Raw genomic sequence first — 18,357 nt, 5'->3', positions numbered from 1 at the left:
GCTTTGCTGCTGCTTTACTCCAATACTTGAGCTAATAAAAGTAAGACAAGTGAGGAGATGCTGACAAGTTCTGCGATCATCCCGCGCATTTTAGCACAGACTCATCCTTCAGCGCCGCATCTTTGACAGCTAACTGCTAATAAAAATGCCTCAGATGTTGGGATCACTCCTTTTCTTTTCCCCTAGCCACATGGCCTGTCCCCAAGCGGGTGCCCTGGCACTGTGCTGCAGCGCCTGGAGTCTTTGTCCTGACTCTGGACTGCACCCCGCTGTGAAGTGACTTGGTGCCGGGCTGTACCTCTACTGTGAAGTGACCTTTCTTGGCTGGCTCCCCACTAGCCACGTGGGAGCTCTGTTGTGAGGGAGCTTTTGGGGGAGGAGGGGTAATATTTTTCAGATTCTAGGTCATATCATAGACAAATCAGTTCTGAATCCTTTCAATTGAGCAAAACTCCGTTGTTCAGACCCCATACGTGATGCTACAACCGGCAAGTATCCTCCACCCCAGACTTTTCAGCCTGGCGCTTCAGATGCTCCCAAATCCACTGGCGGGCATCCTATGGGGACGCACGAGCCCAGAGCCTTGGGGTTTGGATGCCCCCGAGTCTCACCTGCCCTTAGCCAATGGCCACAGGAGCGGGCTAGGCAGAGATCCCCCGTTTTCATGACACAGGTGTGTAGGCAAGATCCTCCTGCTAGAACAGGGGCGGGCAATTATTTCGGGCGGAGGGCCGCTCACTGAGTTTTGGCAAGCCATCGAGGGCCGCATGATAGGCAGACAGGGGCAGATAAATATCAATTTTCTAATTTTTTTAGCAGCCCCGCGGGCCCCTGGAGGGCCACATCCAGCCATTTTGCCCACCCCTGCGCTAGAAGCTGGCCACCGAGGAGCTAATTACAAGACTCATTGGGTGTCCTGTGCGCAGGGCATTAGGCAGGGGCGCGCCCTCCACTGCATCGCGCCCCTGGGGCTGCGCACCAGACCTGGACCTACCCCGCACGAGGCCGAGGGAGCTCAAGCCCTGGCTTTGTGCTGACGCGTGGGTGAAGGCCAGCCACCACCCCTGCCCCCCGGCTCCAGCACGGACGGAAGCCAGGGCGGCGAGGGGCGTGGCCTCGCCGCCGAGGGGCGCGGCCTGCCGCCGAGCAGGACTGCCACGTGGCGCACGTGTGCGCGTGGCGGGCGCGATGGGTGGACGCGCGCGGGCCAGTGCCCGGGGCCGGGCCGGGCGCGGCGCGGTGCGTGGGCCCCTGCGCCTGCACCGCTGCTTGCGGGGAGGGGCAGCCCGGGAGGGGGGCCTGCTCGGGGCAGGGACGGGGTGGCCGGGTTTTCTAAAGAAAGCGGGCTTGTTTGAAATACTGGTCCACCTTTTGCTACCATTTGACCTGCTCTTCTATGACACTCTCTCAGTCCTCTGAAACCAGGGCTCATTGTATGCCAGTTCAGCAGAACACTTCAGCACTTGCTCAGTTGTAAGCCTGTGCCCAAGTCCTAGCGCAGAGAGACTTGCGTACATGCTTAAAGCTGAGAAGCATTGTTTTTATTCTGTTGTTCGTGTTGTGCGCCGCGCTGGGCTTTGGGCCAGTACTACCTGTGTCTCACTTGGCCACTCTCAGGGAAATGCCAGTTTTTCCATGCCTATACATGTCTTGAACTATTGTGACAATGAGCCAGATACAAAATGTTTTTTTTTCATGTATACAAGCTTGCATTTATGGAGATCTGTTATCTGTTTCTTGTAGGATTACTCTAGGAGTGATGATTCCCAAGTTGGTGGGACTTCTGTGTCTGAGGAAGAGGCCTCAACCAGCTCTGCCCATGGTGGAGCAGCAAGACTTTCTCAGAGGTGTAAGTGCACAGCTACGTTGCTTTAATTATTAAAATTATATGATTATAAATAATGATATTAAAATTATTTCTTCTACTTAGATTTTAAGTCCTCAGGGCAGGGGTTGTCTTTTTTTATTCTTTAGTATTAGTATGGGCCTTAAAAACTTTGGGTGCTGGTCTATGACTAGGGCAGTACCACAATACAAATAAATAATAGTAAGATTAAAAGAGTATGGTACCTAATTAGTTGGCTTTTTCTTCTACCTAAATATATTAAGGCTTAATAAGGGCTAGTAGATTAAGTGGATGCCATAAAGAACTGTACACCAGGTATACTATTTTTGCAAATACCATGATGTCTTTATAAACAGGAATTTATCTTTTGAATTTCTCAAGGAATAAATTAACAAGTAATGTCAGTAGCCCAGTGGCTCAGGCTCTGCTTATTATAAATTGATTTGGCATATTATACAGTATGTTATGCACTACTTTCCAAGTACAATCTAATTAAATATGCTCATGCTTTACAATATGGATTACCAAAACTGAAAGCCATAAAAAGGGTGAAGATAATAAAAGTGCCCATGTCCCTGTTTCTGAGCTCACTTCTTGGGACCCACGAGGAATGAATAATTTCACATTTCACTCTGTGTTTCTGTTCTAGGTGACCTTTCTGCTGGAGAGTCCAAGTCTCAGTGTGCAGTGCTGGGGAAAGGGGGAAGGACCCGATATGACTTTCCAGATTTGGGAATAAATACTAGAAAAAGTATAGCACATGTCCGAGACTGTAAAACAGGTAGAGTAACTCCTTTTCCTTCACATTAGCTTTGTCTGTGTAGGCCTTGTTTGGAGAAGTGCTAAGCAGTACTTGCGGATTTGTGTGGCAGTTGCGGGAGCTCTGTACTTCTCAAGAGCAGATCCGTAGATTATGGTCAGTATCAGGAAGTCTGAAAATATGGTGGTGCAAAATGCTTAATTTCGAGTTGGAGTCATGAATTAAAGATGTTTTGTGTTTGTGAAATGAAGTATTAGATTTTGGAAGCTTTAGCTGCTTGTCTTGTTACCAGATTTAAAGTAGACTTTTAACATTGCTCAGGACCAAGCATCTTATATCTGTCCCTTATATAGTTAAGAGAATTTTTTTTGTTTCTCTTTCGTGGAAAAGCATATTCTGTTGTTAAAAAATCTGCTATGCTGAAAAAGTGGTCTCGGGGTAGAGCAAAGAACCAGGAGGTAGATCTTTGTTTTGTTACTGACTGGTACAAGCTTTATGTGACTTTGTGGAAATTATGTGTATAGGCATTCTATGCCTATGTCCCTCAGTCTGTAAAATGGGGATAATATCTTACTTCCTAGTTTTGTTGTCCAAATCCTTTCATGTTTAAATTCTCGAGATGCTCTGGTTGTATGTGATATAGCAGTGCAGAATATTACTTCTTATTCAAAACTAGTATGAACTTCTGTGGGGGGAATTATGCTTAGGAACAAATAAAAAATAGTTCGCTGTGTCATGATTGTGTATTGTTTCATTACATAGCAGACCATTGGGTTTGATATAACCAAGAAGGCTTGGTTTCTGCTGAAGTTCAGCAACCGTATTTGCCTATCATATTTTATCTCAACTGGACAATAGGGTAGTAAGAAGCATTTTTGAAAACACTGCTCTTTTTAGAGAGAGACTAACCTAACTTATATAAGCTGGCATTATCCAGGTTCTTCAAAGAAATTTCTAAAGTTACGAGGTAGTAATATGCAAATATAATTAACATATAAATAACATATAATTATTTAACATTACTTACCATATACCAATAATATGCTATCTGAAAAAATAAGGAAAACGTAAGTCAACGTAAATGTTTTATTGCAGGCTCCAGTGGAATCCCGGTGAAAGTAATCACAAATCTCTACAGCTTATTGCTTCCTAGGGAATGGCAGCTTTACCAGTACCATGTGACTTTTAACCCAGAGTTTGAGTCAAGGCGTCTACGTCTTGCGTTGCTCTACAGCCATGCTGAATTTCTTGGAAAAGCTAAAGCATTTGATGGAGTCATTCTTTTTCTTTCTCAAAAGCTGGAAAACCAGGTAAAGTGAGCTGCTTATGTTCTGTACATTAAAGAAAAGTCATGGTAGTTGTAATTTCTGATCTTTTTTTCCCATGTGACACTGAAAGAGGGGTAACTACCAGCATCATCAGTAACATTTGCTTCCATTGTTTAAAGCAGTTTAAGTCCTTTGTTTATGACCAAGCCAATTCCTTGGTGAAATTAGTCTAGTATAGCATAGGCAGTGCGTGTTGCTGAAAGACTTGGTTTAGGGCTTAGTTATGTTAACATCAATAGTATAGTACCTGTGGGCATTTGTGCACATGCTTTTGCTGCAGTGCTGGGCCCTTTTAAAAGCTCCTGGCGCTGCAGCACATGCAGTTGTATAAATGGTGAAATGCACATCTGTGCTGAGAAAGTGGCAGCGGTGCGTTTTTGAACTGAAACTCATTGGAGGTGTTTTAGTTCAAAAGCATGCTGCGGCCAGTTTTTTGCGCACTGACCTGCATTTCGCTGTGTATACAACTGCACGCAAAGCAGCACAGTGCATATCAGCTTGTGTCAGATCTCCAGTGCATCGCAGGACAAAAAGGTATGTGTATGTGTCCCATGTTTCCTGGAACTTCAATTTCAATTCTAGTGGAATCAAATCAACTCTTCATCCTTCCAAGGTAAATACACTGACATGCCATTGGTGTGTGGGTCCTTTGGATGGGATTGTTAAAAACAAAGGTGTGTCTGCTGTGTGAAGACAACAAAGATGGCATTTTTCAGTAGGAAAAGAGCTTGTCCCAATCCCTTTGACCGAAACCCTCCTATCCCCTGCCTTCATGATTGTCTTGCCTGCCTTCTCTTGCCTGGCTTGTTGCCTACATTTCATAAAGCTGCATGTCTAAGCAAACGTTGACAGTCCATGCTTGAAGAAAATTCCTTTCTTTCTGTTCATGTTAGTAGATGGTTTTCGGTTACCAGAACTGTCTTTCTAATACGTCTCAAAATTAAAAAATACAGAAGAATTTTTCTCTAAAAAAGATGCTTACTTGATATGCAGTTCTTATTTTTTGAACCGCACGTAATATGTTAAAGCAGCTTCACTTTACCATGTTAAGATTGCTAGTGTACACTATCTATAGACCGTGTTTAGACTGCAAACTTACCACCCCCAATAGTGGCACACTCAAACACACTGTGTAGCTGCAAGCAGCCAGAAGCCGTAACTATCTGCTACCTTGGGTAGACTTGGTAGCACTGAGATGGGCATTTCTTTGTGGTTGTAGGGGACAAGATTAGGAGCAATGGCCTCAAGCTGCAGCAGGGGAAATTTAGACTTGACATTTGGGGGAACTTTCTGCCTCTGAGAGTGATTAGAAAACAGGTTAGACCAGGAATGTTCAACCCGAATCTGGCCCATAGCACTGCATCATCCAGCCCACGGGGCTCCCAGCAGGTCCAGAAATTTGGCAGCAGGAGAGCAGTGGCACTGGGGAGCCCTGGGCCCTGTGCCATGGATTGGCCCCCAATCCCATTGTATAGACCTGGGTGGGGGTGGCACCAGGGCCCAATCCTGTCATGTGGTAGGCCAGGAGGGAGGCAGTGTCAGTCCCCCAGGACCTAAGCCCGGTCGGTGTTCAGGATTGGGAGGGTGCCAGGGCCTCAGGGATCAATCCTGGTGAGAGGGGGTGGTGCCAGGCCCCAGGGCTCACTCCCAGCACTGATCCTGAGTCAAGATGGTCAGTCTGGCCCATGGACTGGCCCTGCCCCATTCTTCTGGCCCGCAAGGCCAAAAGCTTGAGCACCACTGGGTTAGACAGACACTTGGCTGGCATGATTTACTCAGGAATGATCGTGCCTTGAGTAGGAGGCTGGACTAGATGACCTTGTGAGGTCCCTTGCAGTCCTACCATGCTGTTCTCCTGCATTGGTGCTCTTACTAGCAATGAACTTGCAAGTACTGTGTTTTATAGACCTTTTCAGTAACATATCTGCTATTCCAAGACTCAGCAGCCTGGAACTTAGATTGTAATAAAACAAAAGGGGAATGAGCAAAAATCACTTGCAGACCAGCAAGTTCTTTAGTTTTGTTTATGGGGGAAAAAAAAACCCTGGGCATTTTTAAGAGTTGTATTATAGCAGCAGTTTTCCAGCATGGAAATATGTTTGAGGTAGGCAGTGGCTTTTGTATTATAAAAAAGGTCCGTTTAGGAAGAGTGAAAATTGTGACAAAAATCACAGTGCTCTGGACTTGTTAATTTTAAGGCCTGACTGCTGAGCTGCTCTTACAATAGTTCTTTTACATCATTCAGGGCAAAATGTTCATTCGATATTGTTGTTTTGTCTTCTCACCTTTCCCCCCACCCCCTTAGGTCACAGAATTGTTGACTGAAACAAAAAGGGGCGAGACAGTAAAAATCACCATTACACTAAAAAGCAAATTACCACCCAGTTCTCCAGTCTGTATTCAGTTTTTCAATATCGTCTTCAAGAAGTAAGAGATTTTTTTTTAATGGGGTTGTTTTTTTTTTTTACATTTAGTAATCTTTGACTTTCAGTTTATTAACTTTCTTTGAAAACCTTTTTGCTTATGGTACATTATTATTATTATTATCATCATGATGTTATGAAAAACTGATAACCAGAAGTCATAAAATTTTTATTTTCATAAATTTCTGTCTCAGTACTGTTTATTTCAGAGCAGCTGCTTCCCTTAGGGCAATTGTGACATTTTTTCCCCTGATAACTAGAAAACATAATGTAGAAACTTCATAAATTGTATTTTTACTTTTATTGAAGTCATTCTCAGTATATCTCAGAAAGAGCTTGCATCTCTTTCCATAATTTTAAATAAGCCATGGGTTAAGACTTTTTCCAAGTTGTGTGTTAAAATTTAGTTGGTAGTTCTGACATTGAAGGCTACATACTTAAGCACAGCTGAAAAAGTTGTGCACATATGTGTTTGTAAATACAAATCAAATAACCATAGTTTAGCCATGGTTCGTCTATAAATATGTGAGTGAAAATGCAAATTTCACCCAACTTAGTGCTTACAAAATATATTGATACTATTTTGGTATTTAAGGTCTGATGGAGAAAAAGGCCCATTGATGTAATATAACTTAAAATACTGTACTTCTCTTACCCATAAACCCAAAATGGACTCAGATGTATCTACAGCCTAGCTCTGACCTTTCTTAATTGGCAAGTAGTGATCCATAGTATCTATCTTGTCTGTGTCAAAGCAGCCTTCTCTATAGGAAATGCAAACCTTTTGCGGTAAAATTTGTATTGCTAGTATGGGCCTGTACAATTTTCTACTTACTGTTTAAGTGCTACCAAAACTTTTAATGCAAGTGCTAATATTTAAGTGATTCATGCGGTCTTGTGTAGGGCCTCTGCACAGGAGGAAATTGCATTTGACGTCCAAGATTTGCCGTTTTTTTTAAATTCGTACTATGGAATAGAATGGTTATTGAATTGTTTGATTTGATGCAACTAGGAGCAGAACTGGGACCTTCCTGTGTTCAGGCATTTAATCTTTCCTAACCTGAATATTATAAGGGGGGCAGTTGTGCTTCCAAGCAGAACAGAAAAACCTTTTGGACGGATAGATGTTTGAGCTCTGAAAATGGAAAAGGCAAAGTTGTGTGCTATGTAGAGCCAATTTATTTTTTAATTATTCACTTATATATTGTAAATGAGACAAATAATAGTAGTGTAAGGTATTTTGGTTTATGTTTGTGGCTTCTATATTGCTGGAATAGAACTTGGTCAGTTCTTTCAGGTTACTCTTTTCTGATACTCCTTACTTGGAAAAAAATTGGTATTATACCTGAGATGCCTTTTTTAAATTGGTCAAGGACTTATTTTCCTCTTCAGTTATAACCAGGGATCTTGGTTTTCTCTGATTTAAAAAAATCCCCAAGTTTTGGATTAGAAAAAGTAACCTAAATCCTACATTTTTCCATGATTAAAATGAAACACCACTGTATATAGATATAGATTTATATATCTTTATATATTTATAGATCTACGTATTAGTGGTGTTTCATTTTAATCATGGAAAAATGTGGGTTTTGGGTTACTTTTTTCTAATCTGAAAATTGAGGACTTTTTTTTTTATGAAAGGAAACCAGGATCCCTGGTTATAATTTGAATTTGAATGTAAGACATGAGAAGCCTTGTATTTTAAGATTATTAGAAGTAATGCCCTATTAGTGGAATAAAGCAAGATAACTGAGGCTGAGTAAGTTTGACTATTGCACAAGTTCATTAATTGGTTTCAGTATCAATTGGTTTGAGTGTTTTGGAATGCTTTATTATTAAGGAGAAACTTGTTTTAATGGAAATAAGGACAGACATCATACATGCACTTCTGCTGGCTATTAAAGATTGTGTGTGTTGGAATCTAGGACCGTTCTGTTTTTCTTCTCTTCCCAATCTAATCTATTGTAAAATGCAGCTCTGCACTGTTTAATGCTTACATTTTCTCACATTTATTGTGTGTGGGAGGGGGTAGGGGAGTGGAAGAGGGAGGGACTGGTATAGTAAGAGTGGAGAGATTCTGGTGCACCTGTTCAGTTCAGAATGCAAGTGATGATAACATCAAGACAGTATTGCTATTTCAACTTGTTACCTACTCTTAAAGCCACAGTTGTGCTTACGGTTTCCAGATGTAGTAGTGCTGTCCACTTGAACTTTGAACTGGTGCAGGTTTTTGCTTTTTCTTCCAGACCCTCAGGGTGTGAGCCAAATAGATCATATATAAGAGCTGTTTCTTTGTGTGTGTGTGTGACTATAACCTGTTTTGTAAGAATAATCAAGATGGATTTGTTTCTTGGACTTCACAGCAGATATACTGTAACTTGATGATATCTCAATAAAAGCAACTAGCTTTATGAGACTATGTAAATCTTCATAATACACACAAACCAGTTTCTTATTTCAGCCAAATAAGTATCAGAGTTTGAAATTCATGGTAGTTTTTGCCTTGGTGACTTTACATACTAAAGTCTTATAACTGACAATGTCTTCTGAACTATTGCTTTCTTTTTCTTTTGATTACTTGATAGTAGAGTGGAGATTAGCCTTTTTCCTTTTTTATTATTTTTCTTTACCATAAATTGTGGGGTTTACTAGGTACATTTTGACTTTTAGTTTCAGATAGTCTCTTTGAACCCATGCAGTTATTGGAAGTCAGTTTTTGTTTGATATACTGTATATGCATGAATCCCAGACGACTTTGAATTTAAGATGCCCCTCAATTAGATTCTGTACATGGAAAATTTAGGAATTTGTTAAATTTTCCATGTATAGAATCTAATCGTTAGAGGGTCACTTTGAATTTGTCACCCCACCCCCAATGTTGCAGGACAGGCAGTGGTAGGAGGCAGGTAGTAGGGGAGTCTGACCCTGCCCCTCCCCAGTGCCTGCATGCTCTGGTGCGTACCCCCCTGCACAGCACCTGCCTTCCTCCCACTTGCCATCCCTTCCTCTGCCCCCCCACGCCTGTGCTCCGGTGCCTGACTTCCTGGGTGGTGCCTGCCCCCTGCAGCCTCTGTCCTCGCCCCTCTACTCCCTGTTGCTTACCATCTGGGTCCAGTTTCAGTTGCAGCTCTGGCTCCACTCCAACCCAGGATGCAAAGCACATGATCATTTTGGCCCTGACCTGGCCACACAGCAGTGGTTGTGGTGGTGGCCATCTGGCCCTAGCTCCTGAGCCAGAGCTGGGGCCAAAGTGACCAAGTACTCCATGCCCCAGGTTGGAGCAGGGCTGGAGCCAGGGCTGGAGGATAAGTGGTGAGGAGCCTGGCAGGGGCAGGTGAGCGGGGCAGAGGTGGTGGTGGTGTTGGGCAGGCCCTGGGTTTGTCAGATCCAGGACAAACTCAACATCTGTTTATAGCCTGATACAAATTTGGTTAACTTAAAACTTAAGTTTAAAGTTATTATTGGTTTATTACATAATTGATGTTCTCTTTGACCAAAGTTTATCTGATGTCACTTTCTGTTTGTTACGTGATGCGTTTAGAAATCTGTGTTGCTCCATAGGGTTTTGAAAAAGCTGTCCCTGTATCAAGTTGGACGGAACTTCTATAGTCCTTCAGAACCCGTGGTAATTCCCCAACACAGGTGAGTTTTTATTTTGTTTTCTCTCTGCTGAACTTGGTCTTCTGACAGTGCTTTATGGTCATCGTCTTCTCATATCTCTATACCACATTTGGCCATTTTGTTGCACATGGTTGTACTCAGTTATTGTACTTTATGAGGTCTTCCATTGTACATGTGCCTTCAAGCAGCAGGTACTGCAGCAGGTGTTGCAGGAGTCTGAGGCTCAATGCCGCAGTTGTCGGTGGTTGAACCAATGGTACAGCCCCACTTTTCATTAGTTCCTTGAAGTGTCCGACTCTGGTATGTAGATAGTTGAGACATCGCCACCTTTGCCATGGATGCTTTATGGTAATATTTGGTAATGCTTTGCCAGTATATTTATTTCTGGAGAATAGTTTTCATTTCTGAACCATACATATAAACAGAACACCCAGCACCATAAATGTGAGAAAATGTAAGCACCCAGCACCATATATAGGTCTTAACTTTATGATTGTGTTTTAGATAGCCTTAATTAATAATACAGATTCTCAAAGGACCTAGGGTACTAACTATATTCCTTGCATATTTGTGCATTTTTGTCTCCCTTGAACTTTTCTACATGTCAAGAATTATCCTTTTGTATGTGTTATGTTCCCCCCAATTCCTTCAACACAGGCATGTGCACACAAGCACATGCACACTTATTCACAATCACTCTTCATGTTGTGGAGGTGTAGTGTATTTTACCCTGGCTATAGGTATGTGTGGATGAAAGATAAAACAGTATAATTTCCAGTTATACATGTGTGACACCCCCCATCTGGCTTGCAAGTTCTAGAGGCACCTGCAATTGCCATTTTGCGCGTGACTAGGATTCTTGGGACCTGAGCAGCTAGGTGCCTAGCATCTGCTCAGCCCTGTTAGATCCAAAACTATGCAGGGTAGCACTTGTCATCAGAATAGGCACACTTGGAGTATGCCTAACACATGTCAGCAAGAACAGACCCCTCACAAGGTGCAGTGGCTCCTGCTTTATTTTAGTATACTGCTGGTGATGAACTTTTATGAACCTGCCTAGTGGTACCTGGGTGGAGGGTTTAGTTCATACTCTCTGATCTCCAGAGTTGGTGGGTGGAAGGAATACTTCCCTAGGTCAGGTTAGCAAGCACCATGTCATGCATGCATGCTCCTCTCTGAGCATATTTTAATATAGCTAATTTCTCGGTCCTGCAGTGGTTTCTTTGCCTTCTTGCTTTTTTACTTGTGGTACTTTTCTACTTGTCAGGCTTTTTAGAGAGTGCTGAGTGGCTGCAGTGTGTGGGAAGGACAAAGAGGTGTGCACAGACACAAGGCATTGGACTTGATAGCTCAGGTAGCCCCTTCTAGTCCTGTGTGTTTGTGGATACAGAATATTGAGTCAGAAAATTAGGGGTGTCCTGGGCCCAGCCTGAGGGGGTTCAAAGCTGTATCTTTCACCTGCTCCAGCAACAAGGTTATAGGCTTGGTTGGGATGAGGTGCACTGTACCTACCCTCTTGAAACTGGCCTGCTGGCAGAAACAGAATCAGAGATGGGATCAGAGATATCACACATAAGAGAGTGCATGACTTTAACATAATGGTTAGGCTGTTTGCTGTGTGTCCTGCCTGTTCCCCTTGCGGTACGTGTGTTTTATATTAAAAAGGTATTGGATAAAGAAATCATAAGTAACCCTGAGGACTTCAGCTGATGGAAAAAGGCAAATGAGAGATATGGCTGATAACAGGTTTGCTATTTTCAGAAAGTAGCACACATCCTCATATCTGTTTTAGCAGCTTTGGGTTTTACAGTATTAACAAATCCACTTGTTTTGCTCATCAATGAAAGGAAGGTCTTTCACTGTTTAACAACCTGAGTAACAATAATACTTACAAAAATAAGTACAAAACTTAACTGGAAAGTGACACCACATTGTTGGTTCTGAATGAACATTGTGCTTGACAAAATACCATTGAAAACATTTTTCTTTGTATTCCCTAAGGCTGACTCTTTGGCCAGGATTTGCCATTTCCATTTCACAGTTTGAGAGCAGAGTGATGTTGAGTGTTGATGTGAGCCATAAAGTCCTTTGCAATGACACTGTTTTGGAGTTCATGACTGACCTGTATACAAGGTGTGACAGAGCAGGCTTCACCGAAATGTGTGAAAAGGAGCTAATTGGGCTCGTTGTCTTGACCAGGTAAAGAGGTTGCCTTTTACTTTGCTGTGATGTGGATTCATGCATTTTGTCACCTAGAACTTTTTAAATCTGGTGCCTTTAGAGCAGGGGTAGGCAGCGTTTTTTGGCCGAGTGCCGAAAAAACCACAATGTCTACCTTGGAATGTGCTGGGGGGCTGGCATGCCAGAAAAAAAAATGAGGGCGGGGGTACGTGGCAGAATGCACGGCATATTAGTATATTTAATAATCAAAGATATTGCCTTTGTTGTTCTATATTCCTTTTGTGTTGAGCATGTTGCAATAAGAGAGAGAGAAAAGAAGACAAATAAGAGAAGAGAAAGAGAAAGGAGAGCAGAGAGAGAACCAGGCACATGCACGTGCACAACAGAGAACCACGTGCACAAACACAGAGAACCAAAACACACTCAGAACACACCTGCAACCAGACACGTGTGCACACAGAGGAAAACAAACACACAGAACCAGATGGTGGGCTTGGAGTGGGTGGGAGTCAGGCGGGCTCAGCTGCTGCCAGCCCCAAAGCCAGGGCTGCTCCCAGCAGGCAGCTGGGTGGCTGCAAGCCCTGCTGCAAGCAGACCAGGCTCCGTGATTGGCAGCAGCTACCCAGAGCCTGGGCCAGTTGCAGCCAGGAGGCTGCAAACATCTGCTCCGGACTCTGGCATCAGCTCCATACTGGTGGGTGCATGCACGCTTCAGAGCAGGTGGTGGAGATAGGGCCTGAGGCAGCACAGCCCTTTTGCTATCCGCTTTGAGGTGCATGTGCAGTCACTGTCAGCATGGAGCTGTGAAGCCTGGCACGGCTGTTGGCAGCCTGCTTGCTGCCTGCTGCAGCTGCCCAGAGCCCAGGCTGGCTGCACCAAGCTCCAGACCCCAGTCATCAGCTCTGTCCCAGCAGTGGGGGAGAGGCTGGGGTTGTGCTGCTTCAGGCCCCCCCCACCGTCTGCTCCAAGGTGCATGTGCACCCACCGGCATGGAGCTAATGCCGGAGCAGATGTTTGCAGCCTCCTGTCTTACCAGGCTTTGGGTAGCTGCTGCCAACCACAGAGCCCAGTCTGCTTCCAGTTGGGCTTGCAGACACCCAGCTTCCTGCTGGGAGCAGCTCAGGCTTTGTGGCTGGCAGGAGCTGCCTAGAGCCCAGGCTGGCAGTGGTGTGCTGAGTAAAATGGCCTCCCGTGCCATGCTTGGCACATGTGGCAAGGGTTGGTGACTGCTGCTCTAGAGCATTTCTTAATTAAAAAGAAAGGGCCCATGTTACCAAAGGGCATAGCATTTTGTTACCAGTCACAAACTAAGCATACATGTGCCAGGAGGTGGGTAGATAGTAAATAACAGAGGTTTATAGGAAAAAAATGTCAGGAGCATGAGACCTTTCGTATATGTTGAGACATCTCATGGTAAACACCAAGCAGAAGTGTTGTATTGGCTACGTCTTAAAAGACTAGGTGGGGGAGAGCTGCTGCTACATGTGCACATACTGCCTCTCTGCAGGAGATTAGCAGAAAAGGAAGCACATCCAGAACAAGTTCCTCTGGGAAATGACTCTAAAAGGAGTTGTTCTCTGCTAGCCTTTCTGACCTTTCAAGGTCTATTGAGGTTTTCTCCCTGCTCTCTGTGAGTTTCCTGGCTCTAGAAAAATGAGGTTAACTGTTATTTACCTGTGTGTGCATTTGGGCCCTGGGGCTTAGGGCAGAAACCCTCCTTTCCCCTCTCCCCACAAATAAAGCATAATCTGGATGCATGTGGGTCACTGATTTCTTTGAATTAAAGCTGTGCGCACCACAGAGTGACTTTTTTTTCTTTATTATTTTAACTTTTAAAAAAGTTTTCAGGTATGAGGGTTTGACTTACTGTCCCAACACTGTTTTGAAAGGAGAGGGAGGACACTGTTTAGTCTGTTTTCTCTTCCATTTGCAGAACCTCTTCTTCCTGGCCAGGAAGAGGAGGTGAAATGAGAGAGATGAACTGTCTTCTTGAACGTGATTGTTTCAGAACTTGGGTATTGGTCCTACAGGCTTGTACATGTAGTTGGGTTTTGTGGATTTTGAATATCAATTCATACATAGAAGCAAGGTTTGTTAGATGATGTATTTTATGAAACCAACTGTATAGTTGGGTGAGCTGTTAGACATGCTTTGGGGTGAAAAAATGTCCTTCTGCAGGTCTGAGAGAAACAGGTAACAGCCTAGGATAAATAGTAGCTAAAACAATGACTTTTGTTTAACTCTGTTATGTAACTAAAAATAGTCGCTTAAAGAAGGAGAAAAGAGCAATAACTATGTGGTGAAAGAAAAGTTATCAGAAGTAACAAAAACACTGATCCAAATAGATTGCTTAAGACTAGCACATGTATAAGTCTTGGCTGGTTTGGTAATTTCGTTTTTTTAAACTCACAGTTTGTTGTCAGTAAAGTGATTACTGCAATAGTAAAGTAAATATATGCTTATTTGTATATCTCATTGTTAAGTGTATATACATATTATGAAGTTATTGGCAGTTGTATTTTATAAGACTTAATTTTGTGAGTTTTATGTTCTGTGTTTGAATAAAGATGTTACCTTCCATATTTCCCCAGAAAATAAATCTTACATCACACAAAGTAGCTAAGCAATAGCCTGCTGATGAAATTCAGTATTTTATTCTAAACCTTCTTTTTTTTTTTTTTTTAAAACCAAATGGGCAAGTTTTTATGGTATTCCTAGGGCTAGAATTGTTTGTATCACACGTAAGCAAGAACATATAGTTCCCTCTCAAGTTCTGCATTTTTCCAGGTATAACAACAAAACCTACCGTATTGATGATATCAATTGGTCTGTGAAGCCAACTGACACTTTTCCAAAACGAGATGGCACTGACATCTCTTATGTTGATTATTATAAACAGGTGAGTAATGAAAGCCATTACCAAATAATAATAATAATAATAAAACAAAGAAAATTCTATATTACTGGTTTCTGAATGCACTGCTGCTATCAGCATGAGTAAATTTTCTTATGTTAAGAACGAATGTGCATGACGGGATCTTAAGTAGAAAAAAGGAAATATTGCTAGTTCCATGATGTATTAAATTAGCATTACAGTATTAATATTTAAGATTACTTTTAAAATAGATTTTTGGTAACTTTTTGCTATGTTCCAGTTTTAAATAATGTTATTAGAAGTGCAGGATAAAAACCTAGCTCTGGAATCCCAGATATACCAGACCCCACTCTGTGTCCTTTCCTGAATGACCAGGTCACTCTCTATGACCAAGTCACTAAAAACTTAGATGCAGGAGTTGAAGTAGATGTAATCTACTTGGACTTTAAGAAGGTCTTCGACATAGTAAATTGAATGGCTGTGCCATAGATGATTTACATAGTCATGTGGGTGGCAAATTGGCTTAAGGGTTGTACCCAGGGAGTGGTGGTGGATGGGTCGGTATTGACCTGGAAAGATGTGGGCAGCGGGGTCCCCCAAGGCTCAGTCCTTGGATCGGTGCTGTTCACTGTGTTCATCAGCAACCTGGATGAGGGCGTGGAAAGTGCTCTGTCCAAATTTGCAGATGACACCAAACTATGGGGCGAAGGAAACACACAGATGGGAAGAAACCAAATCCAGGCAGACCTGGACAGGTTAGAGAAGTGGGCAGAGAACAACAGGGTGCAGTTCAGTAAAGACAAGTGCAAGGTGCTGCACCTAGGGAGAGGGAATCATCAACACACCTGTAGGGTGGGGGATGACCTCAGCAGCACAGCGGCAGAAAGAGATCTCAGAGTCATTGTCAATTCCAAGATGAATGTGAGTCGTCAGTGTGATGAAGCAATTAACAGAGCTAACTGTACTTTGTCATGCATTAGTAGGTGCATCATGAATAGGTCCAGGGAGGTGATGCTTCCCCTCTATGCGGTACTGGTCAGGCTGCAACTAGAGTACTGCATTCAATCCTGGGCGCCACAATTCAAAACAGATGTGGACAACCAGCCTCCAGTGGCAGTCTATTCCAAACCTTGGGGGCTCGGACAGTAAAGAAGTTCTTATGTTCAGTCTGAAACGGTCCTGGAGGAGTTTGTGACTGTTCGACCTTGTCATCTCTTTGGGCACTCTGGTGAACAGACGTTCCCCCAGATCCTGGTGAACACCCCTGATAATTTTGTAGGTGGCCACCAGATCACCCCTGAACCTGCACTTTTCCAGGCTGAAGAGTCCCGTAGCTCTCAGCCTTTCATCATAAGGTCTGTTTTCCTGACCTCTGATCATGCGCGAGCTCTCTTCTGCACTCTCTCAAGCTTCTCCACGTCCCTTTTGAATTGCGGAGCCCAAAACTGGACGCAGTACTCCAGCTGTGGCCTCACCAAGGCCGAATACAACAGGGGAATGACGTCTTGGGATTTGCTTGAGAAAATCTTGTGGCACTATACAAATTCATGGGGGCGGGGTGCAGCAGGGAATAGGAGATGCTCTGTTTACTAGGGTACCCCTTGGAATAACCAGGAACAACGGCCACAAGCTGATAGAGTAGATTTAGGTTGGACATCAGGAGGAACTTTTTCAAAGTAAGTGTTGCCAGAATCTGGAACAGGCTCCCAAGGGTGGTGGTGCTCTCCCCTACCTTGGGGATCTTTAAGAAGATACTAGACAAGCACCTGGCTGGGGTTGCATGATCCGAGCGCTTTTTCCTGCCACGGGCAGGGGGTCAGGCTCGACGATGCATTGAAGTCCCTTCCGACCCTAGCATCTATGAATTTTGGGGGAGCCTTAGGCACCTTTTGAAATATGGAATCATATCAGGGCTCTGCTAAGCTATGCTGAGCTGGCTATGGCTCCTAGGGTGTAATCGCTGGCCAGGGATAATTGGAAAAATATCATTTTAGGCCCAGCATGCTCTCTGCTCTTGGAAAGCCAGGAATTGCTAGTGTAGAAAAGTCTGTCAGCTCTGTTACAGAGAAATCTGTCCGTATGAAAAAAGTCCCCATTTGGTTAGGGGAGGCAGCCTTCCATTCCCTTTGTACCACAGGAGGGACGCTATTTTATATAATTTTTGTTGACAGAGTGAATTGGGTTTTATTGTACAGCTCCAAATACAGACTTTGGAATTGCTTGCAATTTGTGAGCTGATTTGACTAGTTATTGGAACACAATACAGTTGCTCCTGATTATCTTGTTCTCTTCCTCTTCCATTCACAGCAGTATGAAGTTGTCCTGAGGGATCTAAATCAGCCAGTGCTTGTTAGCCGGCTGAAAAATAAACAGAAAGATAGCATTGAGCCTCGTATCGTCCACCTGATCCCCGAGCTGTGCTATCTAACAGGTAAACGGCATGTAATTTATAAATCATATACAATCCAACAGCCAACTGAAGTTGTCTGACAGCAAGAGAGGACAAGGAACACTATAGAGGAGTGTTTAATGAGCAAAATGCCAGCCTATTGAGCTGACTCAGTGTAAAGGAGTGTGCACATGTTTGTATAAAGGTGTGCATTTAAATAATGGCATCACTCTAGTAATGGATTTATTTCTAGCTTATAAAAGGTAGGAAAATCCTTGTAGGTCTGTAAATTATGCACCTCACTCTGTCATTTAATTAGTTGCTTTTCTTTGATAGTGTCGTTGAAAAATATAAAACTGTTTTGTGTAATACCAAATGCTTTCCAATTTAATAAATCTTCCATCCCACTTTCCCATATGATCTGCATGAGGAAAAAAAAAAGGCATTTAAATTAGGATGGAAACCAGATGCTGTGTGAAGAGTGCTGCAATAGGTGATAGAACAGTAATTCAGAGTCTCTTGTCTTTTCCATTATACCCTGGATACTTGATCTCTTTGGAAACTAGAAAAAAAATATACTGGAGGGTTGCAGAAATGCAAAAAAAGTCACCCAAGAAAATAATAGATGAATGGTTTACAGTTTGTACTGTGTATAGACATTTACACCTGGGTAAAGTAAGTTTAAAACGTTAGGGTAGCAAACTGTAAAATATTGGTAGCTATCTGTTTGGTACCTACTGATGACCACTTCGTCCAAGTGTGACTGACTTGACAAGATAGTTGCCAGTTTTTACAACTGTTCAGTTCCATTGAGTTAAGTTGTGTTGCACCAGTAAAAATGCATAAAAGATCCTGGTGGTCACCCCTGATAAACTTATATGTGGCCATCAGATCACCCCTGAGCCTGCGCTTTTCCAGGCTAAAGAGTCCCATG

The 18,357-nt window shown here is 43.1% G+C and overlaps 1 protein-coding gene across 1 annotated transcript in view; it reads left to right on the top strand.

Moving 5' to 3' along the window:
- The first annotated feature begins 1,188 nt into the window (after positions 1–1,188).
- Positions 1,189–18,357, top strand: part of PIWIL4 (piwi like RNA-mediated gene silencing 4) — a 61,280-nt gene continuing 44,111 nt past the window's right edge. The window contains exons 1-9 of the mRNA XM_019530320.1: positions 1,189–1,239; positions 1,744–1,849; positions 2,496–2,627; positions 3,702–3,916; positions 6,240–6,361; positions 9,919–9,999; positions 11,980–12,177; positions 14,947–15,058; positions 17,342–17,465. Coding sequence (XP_019385865.1) covers positions 1,189–1,239; positions 1,744–1,849; positions 2,496–2,627; positions 3,702–3,916; positions 6,240–6,361; positions 9,919–9,999; positions 11,980–12,177; positions 14,947–15,058; positions 17,342–17,465 — 1,141 coding nt within the window. The remainder of the gene's footprint in view (positions 1,240–1,743; positions 1,850–2,495; positions 2,628–3,701; positions 3,917–6,239; positions 6,362–9,918; positions 10,000–11,979; positions 12,178–14,946; positions 15,059–17,341; positions 17,466–18,357) is intronic.

The sequence above is a fragment of the Crocodylus porosus genome, unplaced genomic scaffold (assembly GCF_001723895.1).
Source record: "Crocodylus porosus isolate Cpor-Errol unplaced genomic scaffold, CroPor_comp1, whole genome shotgun sequence".
Taxonomy (NCBI): Eukaryota; Metazoa; Chordata; order Crocodylia; family Crocodylidae; genus Crocodylus; species Crocodylus porosus.
Note: the sequence above shows the minus strand (reverse complement) of the source record. Positions and strands in the feature narration are given on the sequence as shown.